Source organism: Rhincodon typus, chromosome 31 (genome assembly GCF_021869965.1).
Source record: "Rhincodon typus isolate 14 chromosome 31, sRhiTyp1.1, whole genome shotgun sequence".
Taxonomy (NCBI): domain Eukaryota; kingdom Metazoa; phylum Chordata; class Chondrichthyes; order Orectolobiformes; family Rhincodontidae; genus Rhincodon; species Rhincodon typus.
Genome location: NC_063362.1, coordinates 4,985,484 through 5,001,335, shown reverse-complemented (window position 1 = coordinate 5,001,335; position 15,852 = coordinate 4,985,484). Strand labels below are relative to the sequence as shown.

General features: G+C 41.1%; 1 protein-coding gene across 1 annotated transcript in view; it reads left to right on the top strand.

Moving 5' to 3' along the window:
* The window catches only part of rbp7b (retinol binding protein 7b, cellular), a 31,419-nt gene extending 18,079 nt beyond the window's left edge, over positions 1 to 13,340 (top strand). The window contains exon 3 of the mRNA XM_048614863.1: positions 13,182 to 13,340. Coding sequence (XP_048470820.1) covers positions 13,182 to 13,340 — 159 coding nt within the window. The remainder of the gene's footprint in view (positions 1 to 13,181) is intronic.
* The last annotated feature ends 2,512 nt before the right edge of the window (positions 13,341 to 15,852 follow it).

Sequence of the window (15,852 nt, the reverse complement as noted above, 5' to 3'; positions counted from 1 at the left end):
TCAAAGCCTCCTCTGCTCCCGTGTCTTATGGCCTAATGGTCTACATCACCAAATCACCTAATTTAAACTTTATGTTGCCTTGCCAAAGTTCTGATCATTTTGCAACTAGAATGCTGTGTTGAGTTGTGATCATTGAAGTAAAAGTAAGCTTGTGCCTTGTGGCTAATGTATTGAACAACACTGCTCTGTAGGACACAGAGTACCAGAATTAATTTTTTAGCCAATCATTCCTGCGAGTGTTTGCTCATTAAGGATCCATTCCGCTGTTGACTTAAAAGGAACACCTCTCTCCCTTTTGTGTAACATTACTCAGTCTGATTACTTCAGATTTCTCTAATGTAACATTTCAGTTTGAAATCTGGAAGCCTTTCAGGAATCTTTCTCTACCGTACTTTTTGTCTAGTTCCAATTTCATTCACAACCAGAGCAGCAAAGTTTCGGCTTGTATTTCCTTTTATTAGAAACATGTTCCACCTATAACTCAAAACCCTAATTAGAATGTTGAAAGGGAATTTTTGTTTTGCTATTCTTAAAGAGCCGCAATGTTAGAAACCTCAAATTAGCATACATCTTCACCCATGGTAACAATATTTTGCTTTAAATTTGATAAATTTCAATTATAAGTTCCCATTAACTTCTTGACATTTTCTTTATGTGACTCCAGACCCACAGCAACTACCCCTGCGTTCTCAACTGGGATAATATTTCAATGTGGAGAGAAAGCGGAGTTAATATTTTGTTCCAGTGATCCTTCATCAGAATGGAACTGAGTTCTAATGAAGGTTCACTGGATTCAAAACGTTAACTCTATTTCTTTCCAAAGACACTTCCAGACCTGCTGAGGTTCTCTAACAATTTCTGTTTTTGTTTCAGATTTCTAGCATCTGCAGTTCTTTGTTCTTTTTTCCCCCCAATTTTATGATGGTTACGCCATTTCTTTCTGCTGATTCTCTCATGAGGGAAGATTCTGCTCTATTTATGGTGGAGTTTGAGCAAGGTGCAGCCTAGAGCTTCACAAGGTGGGGACCGGGACCCCTAGTGGGGTCATGAGTTAAAACTTTGAAATCGCGATCTCAGAGCAATGATAGCTGCCATGGAACTTTGAGAATTATAACTGCAGTAACCCACCCTGCCTGCCCGATGTCACAGATGTGACCAAGATGCCTTTACAGTTTTCAAACCTGGAACTTCTTTCTTTGTTCGATGGGATGTGGGCATCGCTGGCTGAGTCAGCGTTTATTGCCCACCCCTAGTTGCCCTTGAGAAGGTGGTGGTGAGCTGCCTTCTTGAACCACCACGGTCCATGTGCTGTAGGTTGACCCTAGCATTTAGCACGCTTGCCTTCATTTCTCAGACCTTTGAGTATAGGGGTTGGGAAGTTACGTTGAGGTTGCATGGATGTCGGTGAGGCCTCTTCTGGATTACTGTGTCCAGTTCTGGTCTTTCTGTTATATGAAGGATATTATTAAGCACGAAAGGGTTCAGAAGAGATACCCCGGGATGTTGCTGGGAATGGAGGGTTTGAGCTATCAGGAAAGGTTGGATAGTCTGGGACTTTTTTCACTGGAGCATAGGAGGTTGAAGGATGACCTTATAGAGGTTTATAAAATAATAAGGGATACAGATAAGGTGAATGGCAGGTGCCTTTTCCCTAGGGTGGGGGATTTCAAGACTAGGGGGGTATATTTTTAAGGTGAGAGGAGAAAGATTTAAAAAAGACGAGGGGCAATTTTTTTTTACACAGAGAGTGGTTCGCGTGTGGAATGAACATCCAGAGGAAGTGGTGGATGCAGGTACAGTAACAATGTTTAAAAGATATTTATATAAGTACATGAATAAGCTATGTTTCGAGGGATATGGGCCAAACACAGGCAACTGGGACTAATTTAGTTTGGGAAAATTGGTCGGTATGGACTGGTTGAACCAAGGGTGTGTTTCTGTGCTGCATGACCCACAATGCCCTTAGGGATTAAATTCTAGGATTTTGTCCCAGTGACAGTGAAGGAATGATGATATATTTCCAAGATGGGGTCATAATGAGAAAATGTTTGGAAAGCCTTCCCCTGGCCAGTGCAATAACTGTGAGATGATCTGCTTTTCCTGCTCCATCACATGCTCATTGCACAATGTGGTGTTGCAATGGAAGGCTGCCAGAGGAACATCTTGAAAGGTAATGATTTCTGCAGCTTGAGTCCCACTTCTCACTCTTAGTAAATCAAACACAGTGCATCAGCTGCAAAATTGCAAAACTGTAACCCATCATTACTCGACGGGTGAAACCTTGAGAACAATCGTCAAGGAACTTACCCAGCCCCAAATCATGTGATGTTCTCAACCCAAGTCACCAACTTGTTCCTGCTCCTGGTACAAGTAGAATTTGTTTCCTTCTATTTTTAGCGTTCAGTGAGCTGAGACTTTGCCAGTCTATTTTGCGCCGAGCTATGCCATTACCAACCTGATTTATCACAATGTAAGCCATTAATGTGTCACTGTATTATTCCACTTCAGTTACTGAGGTGCTGAACAAGGAAATATTTGGCTCATTTGTGTAATATAGGAATGTGTACAGTTGCTTGAGTCAAAAACAAAATCGATTCCCTTTTTGCAAATCGAAGCAATTTTCTGAAGGCTTAATGTTGGACGTAAATCATGGTCAGAAATGAGGAAAATGTTTGTCCAGTGAGTGGGGTTTAGGAATTCAGGCAAGTTGTACAAACAGAGGACAAACACAAAGAATGCTGGAGAAACTCAGCTGGCAGCATCTCTAGGAGAGAAACAGAGCTAAAGACTCAAACCATAGGGCTGAGAGCTCTCTAATCTGAAAGTCCCAATTGGAAAAGGGCAGAAGTCTCACCTTAAAGTGATGACCTCGCTCCTTGGAATAATACAGTGACACATTAATGGCTTACATTGTGATAAATCAGGTTGGTAATGGCAAATTGCTGTGAAGCAGCATTGCAAGCATGGGTGGGCTCCTCCACCCTTCCATCTCTTTACCCAGGGTCGGACTATGGCCTGGAAAATTCATCTCATTGTTTCCAGGGTTGAAGGACTTCAATGAAATGGGTGGTTTGAAAAACTGGGTTTACTCTCTTTGGAGTGGAGAAGGTTGAGAGGTGTAGGTGTTCAATTCGTGAGTGTTCTGGAGAAACTAGAAAACGAGAAACTGTTCCCACCTATTGGCAGAGTAAAGAACCGAAGGACTAATTTAAGGTGCAGAGCTGGATGAACACAGCAGGCCAAGCAGCATCAGAGGAGCAGGAAGGCTGCCGTTTCGGGCCTAGACCCTTCATCAGAAATGGGGGAGGGGAAGGGGGTTCTGAAATAAATAGGGAGAGAGGGGGAGGCGGATAGAAGATGGATAGAGGAGAAGATAGGTGGAGAGGAGACAGACAGGTCAAAGAGGTGGGGATGGAACCAGTAAAGGTGAGTGTAGGTGGGGAGGTAGGGAGGAGATAGGTCAGTCCAGGGAGGACGGACAGGTCAAGGGGGCGGGATGAGATTAGTAGGTAGGAGATGGGGGTGCGGCTTGAGGTGGGAGGAGGGGATAGGTGGGAGGAAGGACAGGTTAGGGAGGTGGGGACGAGCTGGGCTGGTTTTGGGATGCGGTAGGGGGAGGGGAGATTTTGAAGCTTGTGAAATCCACATTGATACCATTGGGCTGCGGGGTTCCCAAGCGGAATAGGAGTTGCTGTTCCTGCAACCTTCGGGTGGCATCGTTGTGGCACTGCAGGAGGCCCAGGATGGACATGTCGTCTGAGGAATGGGAGGGGGAGTTGAAATGGTTTGCGACTGGGAGGTGCAGTTGTTTATTGCGAACCGAGCGTAGGTGTTCCGCAAAGCGGTCCCCAAGCCTCCGCTTGGTTTCCCTGATGTAGAGGAGGCCACAACGGGTACAGCGGATGCAGTCTATCACATTAGCAGATGTGCAGGTGAACATCTTCTTGGGGCCTGGGATGGGGGTGAGGGAGGAGGTGTGGGGGCAGGTGTAGCACTTCCTGCGGTTGCAGGGAAAAGTGCCGGGTGTGGTGGTGCTGGAGGGGAGTGTGGAGCGGACAAGGGAGTCACAGAGAGAGTGGTCCCTCCAGAAAACAGATAAGGGTGGGGAGGGAAAAATGTCTTTGGTGGTGGGGTTGGATTGCAGATGGCGGAAGTGTCGGAGGATGATGCGTTGGATCCGGAGGTTGGTGGGGTGGTTCATGAGGATGAGGGGGATTCTTTTTTGGTTGTTATTGCGGGGATGGGGTGTGAGGGATGAGTTGCGGGAGATGTGGGAGACACGGTGGAGGGCGTTCTCGACCACTGAGGGGGGGAAGTTGCGGTCCATCTGAGATGTACGGGAGTGGAATGCCTCATCCTGGGAGCAGATGCAGCAGAGGCGAAGGAATTGGGAATAGGGGATGGCATTCCTTCGCCTCCACCGCATCTCCCTACCTCCCCACCTACACTCACCTTTACTGGCTCCATCCCCGCCTCTTTGACCTGTCTGTTTCCTTTTCACCTATCTTCTCCTCTATCCATCTTCTATCCGCCTCCCCATCTCTCCCTATTTATTTCAGAACACCCTTCCCCTCCCCCATTTCTGATGAAGGGTCTAGGCCCGAAACGTCAGCCTTCCTGCTCCTATGATGCTGCTTAGCCTGCTGTGTTCATCCAGCTCTGCACCTTGTTGTCTCAGATTCTCCAGCATCTGCAGTTCCTACTATCTCTGACTAATTTAAGGTGATTGGCACTGGAACTAACGGCACAATGAGGAAAAGCCATTTTATGCGGAGAGTGGCTAGAAGTGGAATGTATTACCTGAGGGATGGATGAAGACAGATAAAAGGAAATGGATACACATCAAAGAGAGAGATAGGGAAAAGGCAATGGATCAGGACTCAGTGGCTTTTTTAAAGAACAGGTCGAGACATGAAGGGCTGAATGACCTCCTTCCACACTATAACTGTAATTCTTTGGTTCCATGAATTTTAATATTCATCTTGCTGAATCATTCAATTGTCTGTAAGGAAAGTAGCTAATTAATTATTTCCCTTGTCTGAGCTGGCAGGATGTAAACCATTTCAGTCACATAATTTCCTGCATGGTGAAGTTTTTTAACATCAATCAAAATGACCAGGACAGATGGATGGGATAGATTTTGGGTTAACATCTCAGGTCAGGTTTATTTGGAAATGTTGCATTCTTTCAGCAGGGCACAGAATTGACAGCCCAGTTAATGTGCTTGGGTCCCAGAATTGACTTTGAATTTTCCAACTTGGAATGTTACCAATGAAGCTCTGTACAAATAGGTACATTGCATTGACATGAAATAGTTTGATATATTCCATGACGAAATAGAAGTCTGTCCAAGTGCCTTATTTTGAAAATGTTTTCTTCTAAGAACATCTTAACGATCTTAAGACAACAACAAAGTCATTCAGTAACATTCCGTATAGGGCAAGTGTTGACTTGTATTCTGTGTTATCAGCTTACTGAACTTCTTTCCAAGAATTGTACTGCAATGTCAAATGGGTTGAAAACACACTTTACAACACTAGTAACAAATGTATTACGTATGAGTATTTCCTTTATGTGATGCTTTAGTCAATTAATCAATTTAAAATAAACATATTACCAGCAATATACAGTATGATTTTAAAAAAGAATTATTCTTTTACATGATATGGGTTTGCTGGCTAACCCATCATTTCATTTATTGCCCATTTGTAGAGAAGGTGGTGGTGAGCTGCCTTCTTGAACAACTGCAGTCCATGTGGTGTAGGTACACCCAGTGTGATTTAGGAACGTAGATCAAGGATTTTGACCCAGCCATAGCGAAGAAACAGCAATACATTTCCAAATCAGGATGGTGAGTGGCTTGGAGGGGAACTTTCAGGTGGTGGTGTTTCCATGTATCTGTTTCTCTTGACATCTTAGATGGTGTGAGTTATGGGTTTGGAAAGTGCTGTTGAAGAAGCCTTCCAGTGGAACTTGTATAGTTGATAAATACAGATGAAGTAAATCCTGCATTTCAAATCCCAAAATGGCGTAGTATGTATTGGCCCATGTGCTGAAAGGTCTACAGGTCAAGGGGCGTAGGCCTGTTCAATCACATCAGAACTCATGGTAGAAATCAAGACCCTGGGTAGATGTTATTCTTGAATTAAGAGACAGCTCTCAATGATGATACACTGCTCCCCCTGTGTGGGGTCAAGAGAGTCATTGTTCAAGGTAATGGATGGGGTACCAATCAAATGGACCGCTTTGTTCTGATTGGTGTTAAGCTTCTTGAGTCTTGTTGGAGCTGCAATTATTCAGGATATTGGGGAGTATTCCGTCACATTTCTGACTAACACCTTATACATGGCAGATTGACTGTAGGGAGTCAGAGTTGAGCACTTGCTACTCATCATCCCAAGACTGCATGTTATTGAGGACTTGGTGCATTTTCTTCAGTATCTGGATAGTCATGAACAGGACTGAACATTGTTCAATCAACATTGAAGATCCCCATTTCTGACCTTCTTGTGGAGGAAAGATCATTGATGAAGCTTGTGAAGATGTTTGGACCTAGGACACTTTCCATTTCTCCACAGTGATGTTCCATGCCTGACATGGTGGAACTCCAACAACCACAGTTATTTTTCTTCATGGCAGGTATGGCTCCAACCAACGGAGAGTTGCTCCCTGATTCTCTCTGACTTTAGTTTTCTCTAGATCTTCTTGTTATTACACTCAGTCAAATGCGGCCTTGATATCAAGGGCAGTCACTCTCACCTCACCCCTTGAGTTCTGTTCCTTAGTGTATGTTTGGACCAAGGCTGTAACATGGTCAGCATCTGAGTGGCCCTGGTGAAACCTGAACTGAGCATCCGTGAGCAGATTATTGCTGATTCAATGCCACTTGATAGCACTGTTGACAAATCATTAATCATTTTAATGATTTGTCTCTAAATGAGTCTCTATATATTCAGAATGATTGAAAGAGTAAAAGTAGCTGTTATGAGGAATACTTGAATACTCATGCAATAAAAGAATTAAGATAACTGATCATATATTTCATTCATTGCTTGGGGAATCTCCTTTTGCACACATCCCACTTGACATGTTAACATAGTAAATTATTACATTTCAGGTATAATGCTTTGGTTATGAAATACACTGCAAAGCCCAAAGTGCATAAGAAGGTACTAAATAACTACAATTTCTTTCTGACCTAGTGCTTTCCACTATGTTAGTTGCTCATCATTTATGGCTACTTTGGGAATCCAGACATAGCTAATTGCATGACAACAAGGTGCAGGGCTGGATGAACACAGCAGGCCAAGCAGCATCATAGGAGCAGAGAGGCTGACGTTTCGGGCCTAGACCCTTCATTTATTTTAAATTGATTAATTGACTAAAGCATCACATAAAGGAAATACTCATACGTAATACATTTGTTACTAGTGTTGTAAAGTGTTTTTTCAACCCATTTGACATTGCAGTACAATTCTTGGAAAGAAGTTCAGTAAGCTGATAACACAGAATACAAGTCAACACTTGCCCGATACGGAATGTTACTGAATGACTTTGTTGTTGTCTTAAGATCGTTAAGATGTTCTTAGAAGAAAACATTTTCAAAATAAGGCACTTGGACAGACTTCTATTTCGTCATGGAATATATCAAACTATTTCATGTCAATGCAATGTACCTATTTGTACAGAGCTTCATTGGTAACATGAAGGGTCTAGGCCCGAAACGTCAGCCTCTCTGCTCCTATGATGCTGCTTGGCCTGCTGTGTTCATCCAGCCCTGCACCTTGTTGTCTCGGATTCTCCAGCATCTGCAGTCCCTACTATCTCTGATAGCTAATTGCATTTCTGATTAGTAAATAAAAATTAGATAATAGAGTTATTGGGCCTAATATCAACATTTGTTACCTCTACGTTTGAAGATTCTAACACTCCCCTAGCTCCCCTTGTCCACTCTCCATAAACTTGAGCTCTTTAAAACTCTATTGTGCTGCTTGTATCAGGTCTTGTTCGCCCATCCCCTTGATCTTACTGATGTCTATTGCCTCCTGCTCTTGAAATGGCATGAATAAAAATTCTCATGCCTGTTTTCAAAACCCTCTACCATCTTGCACCATTCCCCTGACCCCACCTTCTTATCTCTGTAACTTCCTCCAGCCTCATAACTGCATCCCCATGATCTCTGCATTTTTCTACTTTTGATGTCTATTGCAATCTTATTTCTATTTCTCCACCATTGTCAGCTCTGTCTTCAATCTAGTTCCTACTCTCTTCAATCGCACTTTTGATCATCTGTCCTAATGTCTCCTTTGGTATCTTGTTGTCAAATTATATTTGAAAATGGCTTGATGTTGTACCTTGGGAAGTCAAACCATATTAAAGGCACTGTACAAATGAAAGGTGTTAGTTGTTGTAGTCAGTGCACATTTATGTACTTTTTGTGTATTTGTTGATAAAATAATATGATGAAAAGCAGGGTATGCTGTGTGTTTCTGGTTGCCTTAGGTGCTTTACTTTGCTGATCAAAGAATGTGATAGAGGTTTCTTAAATAAATGTATACACAGAAATAGTTTTACCTAACATTAAAAATGATTGCAGGAATAAGCCTTCTTTGAACCTTCTACATCATTTAATAACATCAAGGCTGATCTTTGAGTCCACTTCATTTCCCACATTATCTCTACATTCCTGTTTCCACTAATATCTAGACATTTATCAATTTCTACCTTGCATATATTCATTATCGTGTACTCAGTAACGCCGGGGAAGAAAGCTGCAATGATTCACAATGTTTTGAATGAAGAAACCGCTTATTCCTAGTCCTGAACAGCTAATTAACTTATTCAGAGTCTGAGACCTGTTGTCATAATCTTCACAGTGATGGGAAACATTATCCTACCATCTAATTTGTCAAGCACCTAAAGAATGCTTTTATATTTTCATGGGATCGCTACTAGTCTTTTAAATTCTAGTGAATGTAGGCCTATGCTCCTCAATCACTTGGGACAATTCCCTCATCCCAGAATTCAGCCTTATGAACATTAACCGCACTACCTCCAACAAATTACGTTTGTCTTTAGGTAAGGAGATCATAATATTGTAAAAGGCTCCAGACATAGCCCTACCAATGTCATCCATAATTGGAGTAAGAATTCTGAGTTTATTCTCCAATCACTTTGTAATAAAGGCTAACGCACTATTTCCTTTCCAAACATACTAGTGCACTGGGGAGGTGATGGCCTAGTGGCATTATTACCGGCCTGTTAATCCAGAGACCTAGGTAATGTTGTAGGGACAGAAAGGTGGAGACGTGGCTGTAGTAGTGATATTGCTTCAGAATGTGTTTGAAGAGCTTCAGGGCAAAGATTCTGAGGACCCCGGTTTGAATCCAACCATGGCAGATGGTGGATTCAAGTTTAATTAAAAAAAATTCTGGAAATTAAGAGTCCAATGATAACCATGAATCAATTGTCGGGAAAAACCCATTTTTAGGGAAGGAAAATACCATTCTTACCTGGTGTGGCCTATGTGTGGCTCCAAACCCACACGGCAATGTGGTTGACTCTTCAGAACAATACAACACAGGAACAGGCCCTTCAGCCCTCCAAACCTGTGCCGATACTGTCCTCTGGATAATTAGGGATAGGCAATAAATTCTGACCCAGCCATTGATGCCCTCATCCTGTTGTTATGGACCAGACCAAACTTCCTCAAAATATTTTAAGAAGATAGCCTTGACCCTAGGTAAGTGTAAGGCATTGTGCTCTAGATGCAATTTGATTGGTCAAACTACTTGACTTTAAGCAAAACACACTTTATTTTTCCACCACATTTAAAATACAGACAAAATAAAAATAAAAGAATTGGCTTAACAATAACTCCATTAAAATTCGTAATAAAATAATGTGTGTATTAACTACTCCTAATTAACTGTTCCTATATAGTAACATGCCATAAACACACACTTGGCAAAGGCAAAGTCAGTAAAATAGATTGTCTCACATGCAATACTCACAGCAGGATGAGAACCCCAGCTTTTAGGTGTAACAGAGAGAGGAGTAAGAGCGTCCACATCCAGCTTCAAGACTTCAGCAACTACTGAAAGCTAAAACCAAAAGTCATGGTTCTGTGGGAGCTCTTCCCCACTTATTCAGGGTGCTTCTATTGTTCTAACGTTAAAAAAAACACCCAAGGCCTCTGAAGAAGGGTCTCGACTCAAAACGATAACTTTCCTGCTCCTCTGATGCTGCCTGGAGCTGGAGGAGCTGCTTTTCCAGCTCCACACTATGTTATTCAAGGCCTCACAAGCTGTTTATTTTATGGACTATGAAGCAGACTGCTCACCATCTCTGTCTCAACCTTCATGAAAAAAGGACAAAATACACCTCTTGAAGCCATAGTATGACCACAATGAACAAATTAAGAAAAAAACTTACATGTGAACATTCTCTGATTCATGCGCAAGGACACCCAGGTAATTCTGAGGAATGGCATTGACTAGTCTCGCACCTTTACAAAATATTCTATTTTTACCTTCCAGTGTGGATAACTTCACATTCCTCCATATTATATTCCATCTGCTACATTTACAACAGTACTTTTATCCATACTCTTATGTGACCTCTTTTCTTTTTCATGAGCATGGCTGCTTGCTACAGTTGTATAGAGCATTGATAAGGCTACATCTGAAGGTTTAAGCACAGTTTTCATCTCCTTATTTAGAAAGGATGCAAATTGTGTAGAAATAGTTCTGAGAATGTTCACTCAACTGAGACCTGGTCAAAAATCACACGACACCAGGTTATAGTCCAACAGGTTTATTTGAAAACATAAGCTTTCGAAGCCTCGCTCATTCTTCAGGTGTTAGTGAGAAAGGTAGCATCAGCCACAGAATTTATAAGTAAAAAGATCAAAGGGCCACACCATTGATGAGGATGTATTAAACTGAAGATGCTGTTAAATCTTTAATCAGTTAGAAGGTTTTAATTGATTAATATGTATATGCAAATCCCTGAATTCCTTTCAAGTCACTGTCCTGAGAGAACTAAAGGTTTCATCAGTGTAAAGAAAAGGTGGCATTTTAGGTCAGACAATGCATGTTAGGTGTGAGGCCTTGTTTATAGTCTGTTTGTGTTTTGCTTTGGAGTCAGCGTGTTTTTGTTTCTAAAGTAGAAATTTATAAAACACCATTTTGACTGACTGGCCGTTACCTAACAAGGAAGGGTTGAACATGCTGGTTCGGTATCCATTGGAGTTTAACAGAACAAGAGTTGAGCTGATTGGAGCATATAACAGCCTGAGGGGACATAACAGAATGAAAACTGAAAGGATTTTTCCCCTTATAGGGACAGTAAGCTGAGCAATAGTTTAAGAATAAGGGGTCATCTATTTAACACAAATGAAGAGGATTTTTTTTCCTTTGAAGCTCGAGAGTCCTTGGAGCTCTCTCTCCCCAAGGGACCATAGAGTGGAATCATTTAATACATCAGAGATAGAAACTATTTTCTATTTCAAAGATATTATTACACACAGGAGCAGGTTGGACTTGACTCCAAGTTTCTTGGTTCCAGAGTAGGGACATTACCACTGCATCACAACAGCCAACGTAGAGATAGATAGATTCTTGACTAACAACTAATCAATGGTGATCAGAGGCAGGTGTGACAATAAAATCAGCTATGCTGTTATTGAATAGCAAAGTGAGTGAGGGGCAACAAATGGCTTACTCAGGATCTTAAATTAAGTCTGATGCATTTTCCCACTAACATTAGTCATGCCACAATTTTATGCAGCTGAAAGCATTGACAATATACAAATAATAACACTAGGAGATTCAGCTACAGCCACACAAAGTTGTAGGCTGGCACTTCTGTTCTAACCATTTTCCAATACTTTGTGTGTCTATTTCTACTGTCATTCTTGCAATTCAGAGAGAATCTTGTACTTTCAGATGTACTTGGACATAGCTAAATTTGCTAAGCTACTACATGCAGAATGTTAGATTAGTTATTTAGCTCAGTTGGATTGCAATACAGAGTAATACCTACAGCACAGATTCAATTCCCCACACTAACTGAGGTTACCATGACAATGTCAACTTCTCCCCTCACCAGAGGCAGAGTGACACTCAGGTGAAGTCACCACCAGTTTTCTCTCTCTACTGAGAGAGCAGGGCCATGACATTTTTACTTTGTGTGGAGAGGACAGTGGTGAAGGCAGTCATTACCTTTATCTATTCTACAAAAAGGCTTCTATTCATGAGGTACCTTTCATTACCACACTATATCATAACAAATTTGAGCCAATTAAAATTTTTTAGAAGAATGGCCATAGTTAGAAACACAGCAACCAACAGGCACACACCAAGCTGCTTCACAGTAACTTTAAAAGAACCCAGATTGTTTGACTTGGTGTTGTTTATGGAGGGATAAATATTGACCAGGACACCAGGCAGAACACTACCATGCTTCTTCAGAACTGGGAAACAAATTACTGCAGATGCTGAAATCTGTGCTGAAAATAACGAGCAAGTTGAGTCCAGATGAATCTTTACCAGCTCTGACAGAGTCATTTAGACTCGAATTATTTGTTTGCTCTCTCTCCCTGGATGCTGCCTTACCTACTGTAATTGTCATGGTTTTTTCTTTAGAATTGTATCAGACAAACTTCGGTATCCACTGGGGAGGCTAGAGGTATTTTAGTTCTCATCTCATCTGAAAGAGGGCACCTCCAAACATGCAGCACTGCCTCAGAATACAAGACAGTGTCAGCCTTGATTTTTGCACTTGGCTATTTGCAGAAAGTTCCGAAGCCATTAGACTCGAAACATTAGCTGTTCTCTCTCTCTCTCTGCGCCCCCCCACTCTGTGGATCTCTGGCACTTCCTCTTTTTATTTCTGGAGAGAGCCGGGACTGACGGCGTTGCCCACCTAGGCCACAGCTGTAAAAATAAACAGGAAAAAGATGTTGAGAAGTCGGGACACTTTAGAAGGGTGCGTAGTTAGGTCTGCACCATCCCTAAGAGGTCGCCTGCTTCAAACCTCGATATTCAACTAAACTGAGGCAGGATAGAAAATAAAACGAACTCAAGGATTCCCATTCAGGGCAGCACGTTCCTCCCGCGCCACCACATCCCCTCTCCAGGGGACTCTGGCGAGGTTCCGGCCTCGCTTCTCGTCTTTAGCCCATTTCTGATCCAATCGTAGCTCGGCGCCGGCCGTGCTCCCTCCTGATTGGCCGGGGCGGCGAGGGCGCGCGCTCACGGGCCGGCCATTGGCTGTTGCCAACGGGGGCGCGCGCCGCGTCACGTGATCGATTCAAAATGGCGCCGGTGTTGTTTTGATGAATAAGAGACTTTGTGCCAAAGGCAGGGGCCTCCCTTACAGAGGCCACGGGGCATTGGGGAAAATAAAAGAAAGGCATTTTTTTTTCCCCTTCTTCCTGATCAGCAGTAACGTTTATTTATGTTTATTAAAATAGTTTGAGATAAACTATGCACTTTTGTTAAAAAAAGTAAGGTTTTAACGAAAAGGAACAATATACTGAAAGAATGGAAGAACTTAGTGCTGATGAGGTGAGCAGAGACCTGGTGTTGTCCTGTTTCTCATCTGTGTTACATGCCGCTTGTTTTCTTTTAAAGAAGTGTACTTTTTTAATTATAAGAAAAAGAGCTAAACTCATTGCATGCCCTTTTGCTGGAAGCTCGTCAGCCTCATTGAAGTAGTCGACTTGTGTAGGCCATTCTTGCCTATTTCCTGGCTTAAAGATTTATTAGAATCTCTTATTTATCAATGTTGCTTTATAGCTTTCTATTCAGTAATTTGTGCGATAGCTTGCTTATAAGCACGGTATTTGCGAAAGTGCGTGCTCCTCCAAAGTGGATAAAATGCGGTTTTTCAACGTATAAAACTGATTTCGATTTCTATATATATGTAATTTTTATTAGAAAAATATGATTCTAAGAAACACTTTCTGGAGCCAGCATTTTGTACCCTCTTCAAAATAATTTATTCATTTCCTGCAGTACATTTTTAAAGCTAATGGCACTTTTTGGCTTTTACCCTGGAGCTGTAGGCCTCTTATTTCAGTGAGTGTGGGTAGAAAAGGAAACGAGCACAAAAGAGACTTTTATCAATTAGGAATTGGTTAGTGCAAACATATATATGATTTTTCTCACTTTTGTAAGTGATTCATAATGCTCTCTATTAAAATTGTCATAAATGAACAGAATGTTATTGTACAATTATCAGTTACTTGTGCCAATTTTGATATTGTGGAGCACATTATTGTTAGTGAATATCAACTAGCTTTATTTGACAAATTATAGCTTGGTGTTGTGAATGCTTAGGTTTTTATTTTTGAAATATGAAGAAAGTGAAAGTCTATATGTATAACGGCATGTAATAATTACCATATTTGACCACAGTACTGGTTTATCTGCTTGATAATACCTGCAGTTTTAACTGCATGGGTACTTTATTTTGTTTTGTTTAACTATTTTTAAGAAATAATGTTAGTTTAAACTAACATAACTTTTTTTTGAAGTATACATCTTGCATCAATTTTTTTTTTCTAACCTGTGGTGAATCTTCCAAGAACAGTTCTGAAATCTCTGACTTTGAATAAAATTGAACTGACTGAGGAGAAGGATGCCAATTCAAGCTAGCAGTTACAGCAGATATTGCAGTAGGATCAGTATAGTGTTGTTGTGAAAATTTTGCATGATTTTGACCAACAAATATTTGAATTACAATAGCATTCCATCCTTTACCTGTACGGAATGATGTAATTATAATTTTCCTCTGAACATTACTATCTGATTTTCTGCTTAGCTTATGACAATGGTTGTGAATGCTTCTAACTGAAAAAGTTTGAATCATCGCCATCTATTAGAAAAATGATTGATTCCAAAGATATGTATTTTTCATCTAGGACAATAGGTTAAACTCTGTTTTAGATCCCATTCATCTATGCCAAAATCTTGTTTCTAAAAATCGCTTGTAAATTTGTAATTGGTTATACTTGGAATGCCAATTGGCTGACCTGCTATTGTACCACCTTCAGTTTATCGCAGTCCTGTTTAGCTTTATTCGACACTGTGTAATGCATCAAATTTACTGAGGAAAAGTATCATCATGCTGATCTCAGGTAAAATTATTGCAAAATCAGTACGTTTTTGCATTGATTGTGAAAGGTGCGGATCTCTCAGATTTACTGGTTGTTCTATTTACTTACCACTTTTGAGGTAAATATTACTTTGTCTTTTCCAGCTCTTCTGTCAGCCTCCCTTTCCCCACCAGTCACTTGCAATATGAATTATTTACTTGCTTTATTCTTTAGCAAATGTTCAGAATTTGCTTTAACATTCAAGTTTTTTTTTCCCCTTCCTTTTTAAATTGTCCCTCCATCCCATCCTGTCCTGGTTGTGTTGTCCACACTGAGTTTATATTTTTTGCTGTTGATGCTCGGGGAAGCTTTTGCTAATATTCAGCTTTCATTGAGCAGGAAATTACCTTTCATAAGCCCAGTTGACTGAACTGATTTGTGGCACTCATCTCGGCACGATTACTTCAGAAATGTTAGTGTGTAAACAAGAAAAATGTTTTTCTTTTTTGTTGCACTTCAGTTATTTGTAAATGTTCTGCTTGGATGGCACTGCTGCAGTTGATTATACCATTATTCTATAGGAAAAGTGAGAAGTGCAACTTCCATGGTTGTTCTTCTGGTGCAGTGGTGATGCCCCTATCTCTGAGCTAGGAGGCCTGGGTTTAAGACCCACCTGCTCTAGAAATATGTAATAACATCTCTGAATAGGTTGATTAGGAAAACATTTTTAAAAATGCAAATTCCATCTT